At 42.6% G+C, this 9068-nt stretch overlaps 1 protein-coding gene across 5 annotated transcripts in view; it reads left to right on the top strand.

Annotated features, from left to right (window-relative positions):
* Positions 1-8255, top strand: part of LOC133130677 (adhesion G-protein coupled receptor G5-like) — a 16167-nt gene extending 7912 nt beyond the window's left edge. For all 5 annotated transcript variants that reach the window (XM_061245428.1, XM_061245429.1, XM_061245424.1 and 2 more), the window contains 5 exons: positions 720-835; positions 1732-2000; positions 2811-2913; positions 6924-7195; positions 7662-8255. In XM_061245428.1, the coding sequence (XP_061101412.1) occupies positions 720-835; positions 1732-2000; positions 2811-2913; positions 6924-7195; positions 7662-7828 (927 nt within the window). In that variant the 3' untranslated portion in view covers positions 7829-8255. The remainder of the gene's footprint in view (positions 1-719; positions 836-1731; positions 2001-2810; positions 2914-6923; positions 7196-7661) is intronic.
* The last annotated feature ends 813 nt before the right edge of the window (positions 8256-9068 follow it).

The following is a 9068-nucleotide window of genomic DNA, read 5'->3' on the forward strand; positions in this document are numbered from 1 at the left end:
AGCAGTGTTTCTCTCCTCGGGGAATTAATTTTCATATCTCTTCCGTGTATTCAAATGTAACATTATGATATGCGTATACACTCAGGGATAACCTTATTAGGTAGACCTGTACACCAGCTTGTTAATGCAAATATTTAATCCACCAATCATGTGACAGCAGCTAAATACATAAAACCATGCAGACATGGTCAAGAAGCTCAGTTTTTCAGGCCAAATGTCAATGATTGTTGGTGCCAAACAGGGTCGTTTGAATTTCTCAGAAACTGCTGATCTCCTGGGATTTTCACACAACAGTCTCTAGAGTTTGCAGAGAATGGTGTGAAAAACTAAAAAAAATCCAGTGAGCAGCAGTTCTGAGGGCAGGAATGCGTTGTTAATGAGATACGTCAGAGGACAAGGGCCAGACTGGTCAAAGCTGACAGGAAGGTGACAGTAATGCAAATAACCACACATGACAGCAATGGTATGCAGAAGCGCATCTCTGAACACACAAAGCCTCAAGTGGATAGGCTACAGCAGCAGAAGACCAACACGTCTGAAACATAAGTCTAAATAAAACCAAATAAAGTGTTCGCTTAGTGTATATATGTTCTGGCCGTCGGCACAGGAGGATGAATGTGGCTTGCTTTGGCTTGTCATTCGACAGTGCATCACCCCTGGATGATGTCATTTTCCTCTTACGCAAGACACTACAGCACACTATCTTTATCCCTGATCAGGTGACCCCAGAGATTTCAGAGAGGGATCAGAACATTCTCACCTACATCACTCTGATTGGCTGTAGCATCTCCCTCATCTTCCTGGTCATCACGCTGCTCATGTACCTCTGTCACAGGTGAGGAGAGACACAGACTAGGGCATACAACTTGTACACTCAATTATAGAGAAGTAAGCCGTTTGGAACACCATTTTATTTCTTTGCTTTTTTTTGGGAAAATATTTTCATTTATTTTGTTAAAAAAAAGATTTTCAAATGAATAATTGTTTGACTGTATAGCATATGTTAGAAAATAAACAAAAACCATGCAGTGTCATTCATGTGAAGCATCACTCTCACGTAGCACCCCCCAAATCCTGGCCCTTTCTGTGTGGAGTTTGCATTTTCTCCCTGTGTCCGTGTCTGGGTACTCCGGTTTCCTCCCACCATACAAATACGTGCATGTTAGGCTACTTGGAGAGGCATTGCTGCAAAAGAGTGTGTCAGCTTACCCAGTATAAATAAAGGTTATTAATAATAATACTGTTGCCTATTACCAAGGGGAGGCCTGATGAGGAATGCTTTGGAGCCATTTAATATAACAACGTACTTTGCATGATGGAATGAAGCCCTGCCAGTACAACCTGGGGCCAGGAGTCCATTCAGCCAGATGAATATTCAATGCACAGCATCATGCAATAGCATAATAACTGTTTCTATATGTATTTCTTTTTTACAATTAAGTCCTCTCTCACCCCCACTCTCTCTTCTCTGGTGCTTAACCCTTGAGCTAATGGGTGACATTAGCACAGGAGGTAAGCCTGGTTGGATCCCTGCCCTGGGTGTGTTGAAGTGTCCCCGAGCAAAGCCCCCAACCCCTAATTGCTCCTGACGAGTTGGTTGGTGCCTTGCATGGCCGTTGCCGTTGGTGTGCGAGTGGGGGAAGGAGAGGCATTAATTGTAATAGAAATGCTGTTGCTTTCCTGTTTTACTTTGTTAAGCCTTCTCTCTGTGTGTCTCAATTCTCTTGGCAGGAAAATGCTGGCAGACACCACGCTGAAGATCCACCTGAACCTGGTAGTGGCTCTGGTGCTGCTCAACGTCCACTTCCTGCCTAGTCAGCTGGTGGCCTCGCTGTCTGTCTACAACCTGTGCGTTTACCTGGCTGTAATGATCCACTATTCCCTCCTGGCCACCTTCACCTGGACGGCCCTCGAGGGTTTCCACCTGTACCTGCTGCTGATCCGTGTCTTCAACATCTACGTCAGGAGATACCTGCTCAAGCTGGCTCTGGTGGGCTGGGGTGAGTACCTACATCAGGAGATACCTGCTCAAGCTGGCTCTGGTGGGCTGGAGTGAGTACCTACATCAGGAGATACCTGCTCAAGCTGGCTCTGGTGGGCTGGGGTGAGTACCTACATCAGGAGATACCTGCTCAAGCTGGCTCTGGTGGGTTGGGGTGAGTACCTACATCAGGAGATACCTGCTCAAGCTCTGGTGGGCTGGGGTGAGTACCTTCCAATCAGACTTGGGTCAAATATGTCATGCGAAAACACAAATACAGATAAGGTCTGGTACCTACATCAAGGGATACCTGCTCACTCTGGACCTTTTGGGCATTAGGCAATTAGGAGCAAGGCTGCTGGATGAAATTCCTGGGCCTCGACAAGAATATTTACTTGTTTAACACTGTCACGTAAGTTCACAGACTACCGCCTCCCCCGCCCCATGATGCCGAACCTGGTTAGGAGCCCAGTTGTTCCTCTGCATTTGGACCTCTAAAATGTAGCATGGCTGCCATCAACCAAACCCCACAAACGGCCTCCCTGTCAAGCTCTTTTTACTTCGGTCCATACTCCAGATTTACGCAGTTATCCGGCTTATTCCATAACCCTGCTTTTGGAACAGGTCCCAGTGGCATTTTATGGGCTACTGTTGAAGTCGAGGCAGTGAATGTGTTCTAACTTCACTGCCCCTTTGTGGCCTGGGTGTATAATGGTTCCACAGGGTGTTCCTTTCTATAAATAGATTTGATGGTTGAGCCTGGCAGGGCATGTTCCAGTGGGAATCGTGGCTGGTGTGCAGGGGGTTCAGTTTACCTTTGTCTTTTCAGGTCTGCCTGCTGTAGCCGTGATCATAATCCTCATTATCAACAAAGACATTTACCAGCGCGTGACACTTCACTCCTCCGATAACAACACCACCTCCAGCCAAATGTAAGAAACCCCTCTTTCTCGCCTTAGCCCTTCCTCATCCCCCAGCCCTCTCTGCAAAAACTCTGGATTGTCTGGAAGTCCGTGTTCTAGAACTCCATTGCTTTCAATTACCAGTAGCGATTGTTACATCAGCATTAGAATGTTCAGCTGAGCATTCTAATCACATATTTGTCATCTTAATGTCTCTCAAATCTTTGCTGCCTCAATAAATTTAGCCACTGGAACTTCAGAATACACTCACCGAGCACTTCATGAGGAACATTTTTACTTTATTACATCTACGTATTATTAAATTATCTAATCAGCCAATTGTGTGGCAGCAGTGCAATGCATATACTCACGCAAATGCGAGCTTCAGTTAATGTTCACATCAACCATCAGAATGGGGAAAAATGTGATCAAAGTGACTTTGACCGTGGAATGATTGTTGGTGGCAGACAGGTTGGTTTGAGTATCTCAGAAACTGCTGATCTCCTGGGATTTTCACACACACTAGTCTTTTGAGAATGAATGAAGAATGGTGCAAAAAGAATGGTTGCACTTGTAAGTCGCTTTGGATTAAAAGCGTCTGCCAAATGACAAAAATGTAAATGTAAATGTAAAAAGCAAAAAAAAAAATCCAGTGACCAGCAGTTCTACAGACAGAAACACCTTGTTGAGAGATGTCAGAGGAGAATGGCCAGACTGGTCAAAGCTGACAGGAAGGTGACAGTTACACAAATAAGCACACATTACAACAGTGGTATGCAGAAGAGCATCTCTGAACACAACGCATTATAACTCTAAGTGGATAGGCTCCAGCAGTAGAAGTCGAAAAAATAAGTATAATAAATACCTAATATAGATGATATAAGATTGGCAACAGAATATAGCACCAGAATATAACACCAGAATACAGCACCAGAAGGTGAAAAATATCTGGTGAGCCTGCAGAATTACAGTTTTTTACAATCGTTTTCACACTTGTCTCAATACCATATGCACTTCTTCAAAACTCTTCACACAGTGTGCTTTTGAAACATGCACCTGAGCACCTCAGTTAGCTTTTGGTGCAAAATGCACTTCAACCACCAATACACTTCATATTTTACCCAAAAGTGACTCATGTGTCCATAACTATAGCATATGCTTTCCCCCCTTAAGACTACTTTGTCACTCAATGTTCAATGAACTACAAAACACAAACAACTTGGAGCATTGCTAAATACATATATTATGTGTTTCCCTTTCCTCTGTTTTTGCATCCACATATATTTCAAGCCTAGCAGCAAAATAAACTTTTGATCTGTTGGTTTGCCTCTCACAATAGATGTCATGACTGAGTGTGGTAAATTTACAGTAAACTGTAAATTTGTTCTCACCGTGCAATATACTGAAGTTCAGAAAAGAAAAATACAATACAATCAATTATTCAAAATACATCACAATCAATAACAAATACATACCAATATTTTCACTATCTGCAGCAATTTGCACATATATTGTCTGCCTATCAGTATCAGAAGTCTACTGTTGGCCTGGTCCATCCATCCTGTCCTCATTTGGCCATTGTTGGCAATGAGCATCCCAACTATTGTGTCCTCCTGTTGAGGTGTAAATATTCTTCCCCTTCCCCCCTGTGTGACTGTGTGAGGTAACCGCTGGGTCCTGTAGTGAGTCAAAGACAAATGTGCACTGATACTTCTGCTTTTTCTGGAGACTTCTAAAATCACAGTACTACTGTAATATACACATCAATTGAATTCCTTCAGTCAGAATGCTGTAAATACTGTATAGTACCTGTTGGTTTACCTGAGAATCCTCACTATTGAAGCCACTGTGGAGCTAGGCAAGTTTGGTTGAACCCTCAAACCTGCTTCCCACAGGGACAGACCATGATTTACCACATGATCAATGACTGTGGCTCTAATTTAATCTAATTTCATTCAACTGTTCTTGCTCTTCCATGACGTCTTCTTCCTCTGCCTCTGGCTGCATCCAATATAATAGTGGAAAAATCTCTTCAGTGACAACTACGTCTATATTTTCCATATATACATGCACATTTCAATGCACCACTTTTGTATAGATGGTAACAAGGCTGCAAACAAACTGTTTATGTGGTTTATGAAGGTATATGTGAAGGTTTATGACCACTACCCACATGACCAGATGTCACTTCTAGATGCAATGGCTGCTGGGTGTATGGACATAACAGTGGAACACATCCAGGGCTGTATAAGGCACGCAAGAGATGTTTTCCTCGGTGTATGGCAAGAGATAACATTCGGAGTGATGTTGATAAAAATCTATGGCCAAATGCAGAGGACAGGATGGATGGGCCAGGTCAACAGCAGACTTCTGATACTGATAGGCAGACAATATATGTGCAAATTACTGTATATAGTGAAAATATTGCTATTTGGTATGTATTTGTTATTGATTGTAATGTATTTTGAGTAATTGATTGTATTGTATTTTTCTGAATTACAGTATATTGCGCTGTGAGACCAAATGGCAAAATACTGTAAACCCCCTGAAGAAAACTGTTACTTTTGTGATTTGTTTCTTTATCAAATATTGTTTTACATTACACAGTAAAAATTGTTAATCTGGGTTTCCGATACAGTAAAACATTCATTCATTCACAGTTTACAGTAAATTTACCACACTCAGTCATGACATCTATTGTGAGACGCAAACCAACAAATCAGAAGTTTCTTTTTGAAATATTTGTAGATGCAAAAATAGAGGAAAGGGAAATGCATAATATATGTATTTAGCAATGGTCCAAGTTGTTTGTGTTTTGTAGTTCATTGAACATTGAGTGACAAAGTAGTCTTATGGGGGAAAGCTATAGTTATAGTATGCTATAGTTATGGACGCATGAGTCACTTTTGGGTGAAATATTAAGTGTGCTCAGGTGTGTGTTTCAAAAGCACACTGTGTGAAGAGTTTTGGAAAAAGTGGACATGGTATTGAGACATGTGTGAAAACGATTGTAAAAAACTGTAACACTGACTGAGAGAGGTATTCATGAATTTTGGAAGAAGTGGTGATTGAATGCCTTTAGTATCAAAGCAATGCAAAAATATCCACAGTTTAGTTCACATCGTCTATTGATATGGTGAAAGTGTTTTGAAAAAGTCGATATGGTATTGAGACTAGTGTGAAAACAATTGTAAAATACTGTAATAGATGAAAGCAGAACCATGTAAGTTTCCCTGTTGCCAGGTGATGCCCAGCTTTCCCTCATGGAAACACTGAAGCCTAATGGAAAAGGGAACAAATGCAAATGTGCAGAATGCAAATTATCTTTTGTGATTGTTCATACTTCTCTGGTTTGCTCTTTAAAAATGTTGCAGTGCTTAGAGGAACCCAAATGTTGCTGAACCCATTGCTGGCAGGTACAATATAAAATATCAATGTATTTGTGTACATTTGAAAAACTCAAAACTTGCTCTGTATTGCTTGTGGCATCCCCGATGATATTACTGAGGTTAAACAGACGACGCAGTCCGTATACTGTGTGTGTGTCTGTTTGGGACTGTTTATGTGGGTTTGAATGTGTATGTGGGCATGTGCGAATGTGTATGTATACATGTGTGCACATGTGTGGATGCATGTGTGTGTTTCTGTATGTGTGTGCGCACTTGTGTTTGTGTGTTTGTGTATGTGTGTATGTTTGTATGTATGTACGTGTGTGTTTGTGTATGTGTGCATGTTTGTATGTATGTATGTGTGTGTTTGTGTATGTGTGTATGTTTGTATGTATGTATGTGTGTGTTTGTGTATGTGTGTATGTTTGTATGTATGTACGTGTGTTTGTGTTTGTGTGTTTGTTTGTGTGTTTGTGTGTGTTTGTGTATGTGTGTATGTTTGTATGTATGTACGTGTGTTTGTGTTTGTGTGTTTGTTTGTGTGTTTGTGTGTTTGTGTGTGTTTGTGTGTGTTTGTGTGTATGGGTGTGTACAGTATAACAGGTTTACATTGTGACCAGTAACTCAGTTCCTCTGTTCCTGGGGTGGCAGCTGCTACCTGCAGGACAGCACAGTGCAGGTTTTCAACATCGCTTTCTGCGGCCTGGTGTGGGCGTTCACCATGATCATGCTGGCGCTAACGTGCAAGCTAATGCTACGGAGAGACCGCATGCCTGGCGGGAACAGCCGCCGCTGGAAGGACGTGTGTACTGTCCTGGGCATCAGCTCCCTGCTGGGCGTCACCTGGGGCCTGGTCTTCTGCTCCTTCGGAGGACTGCCCACTCCCGGCCTCTACCTGTTCTGCATCCTGAACTCACTGCAGGGTAAGTGTGTGGGGTGGGGGAAACGCCGTTACCGCATGTTCCCCAAAGAGGTCTTGGCACAATCCTATTATAATAATCTATGTAGCCATACTGCCCATACTTTCCTAGTGCATACTGCCCTAGTGCATACTTCCTTAGTCCATACTACCCAAGTGCATACTGACCTTGTCCACTTATATTCATTACAAAGGGCACCTGCAGCCGTAAAAAAGCTAAACATGGTACCGTGGACTCAAACTATTGATGGAGGAGGGGGGTTTTGAAGCTGCAGTATATTGATGGGGGAGGTGGGTTTTGAAGCTGCAGTATATTGATGGGGGAGGTGGGTGTTGAAGCTGCAGTATATTGATGGGGGAGGTGGGTGTTAAAGCTGCAGTATATTGATGGGGGAGGTGGGTTTTGAAGCTGCAGTATATTGATGGGGGAGGTGGGTTTTGAAGCTCCACCCTTTTTTCCCGGGCCCCAGGTTTCTTTGTGTCCCTTTGGATGCTCATCTCCAAGCAGAGGGCCGGTGCTGCCACCAGCAAAGACTCGCAGGCCACCAGGTCCACAGACATGCAAACAGATAGATACCCCAAGCTAGCGGCCGCCGCCCGGCCAGGGAAGCTGGAAGCGGATGAATCTGCACTCTGACCCAAAATGGAGTCTTCCCCATGAAACCTATGTACTCTGACCCAAAATGGACTCTTCCCCATGAAACCTATGTACTCTGACCCAAAATGGAGTCTTCCCCATGAAACCTATGTACTCTGACCCAAAATGGAGTCTTCCCCATGAAACCTATGTACTCTGACCCAAAATGGAGTCTTTCCCATGAAACCTATGTACTCTGACAACCAAATCAAGTCTTCCCCATGAAACCTATGTACTCTGACCCAAAATGGCGTCTTCCCCATGAAACCTATGTACTCTGACAACCAAATCGAGTCTTCCCCATGAAACCTATGTACTCTGACCCAAAATGGCGTCTTCCCCATGAAACCACACTCTGATAAAATCATTTGAATCAATAATTAATAAATTGAATGGGGGTTTTTTGGTACACATTTTAACATTTTAACATTTTGGCGCATTTGTTTGAATTTGTTCAAGAGGCTTTCAATATGCACGTGGAATTGGCTTTTCATGTTTTGTCTAAAAATACATTATTTAGGTTACCGGAGTCGCATCACCATCATTACAGACAGACACATGGAGTAAGATCACAGCTGCAGATGTCACTGCATCATGGCGAGAGAGGCCAATAGGGCTTTGCTTCACAGAATGAGAACATTACATTACATTACATTACATTAATGGCATTTGGCAGATGCTCTTATCCAGAGCGACGTACAACAAAGTGCATACCCATAATCAGGGATAAGTGCGCTGAAAGACACTAGAGGGAAGTAGAATTTCAACTGCTACCTGCACAACAAAGATAAGGACCAGGGCCTATTTGATTATTATTATTTATTTTTCACGAGATGAGGATCCTAACAGCCAAACACGACAGTCTCTTGTCTCTAAGTGTTGCTTGTTCACTTACTTGTCTACTCGTCTTGTCATATTTTCTCACTAGTCAGAGACATCGGGACGCTAATTATTTTGCCGATGTGGAAACTGAAGCGGATCACTGAGATGTTACTAGAGCTGACAAAAATGTTAAATGCTGTTTTCAGTTGCTTTCTTGAGCAATTTAAAATCTTCCAAGTATCTAGCTTACAGATTAATTTGTCATTGCGTCAAAGTTATTCCATAGAATGAGATGTATTTTTGATTCAAAATAAAAGATAAAGAGTGCAAAATAGGGCTTCCTGTGGCTAAGGCATATGCCAGGGACCCCGATGTTTGTTTTTTCAATGCCAGCGTAGCCACAATAAGATCCACACAG

This window comes from Conger conger, chromosome 6, assembly GCF_963514075.1.
Source record: "Conger conger chromosome 6, fConCon1.1, whole genome shotgun sequence".
NCBI classification, from domain to species: Eukaryota; Metazoa; Chordata; class Actinopteri; order Anguilliformes; family Congridae; genus Conger; species Conger conger.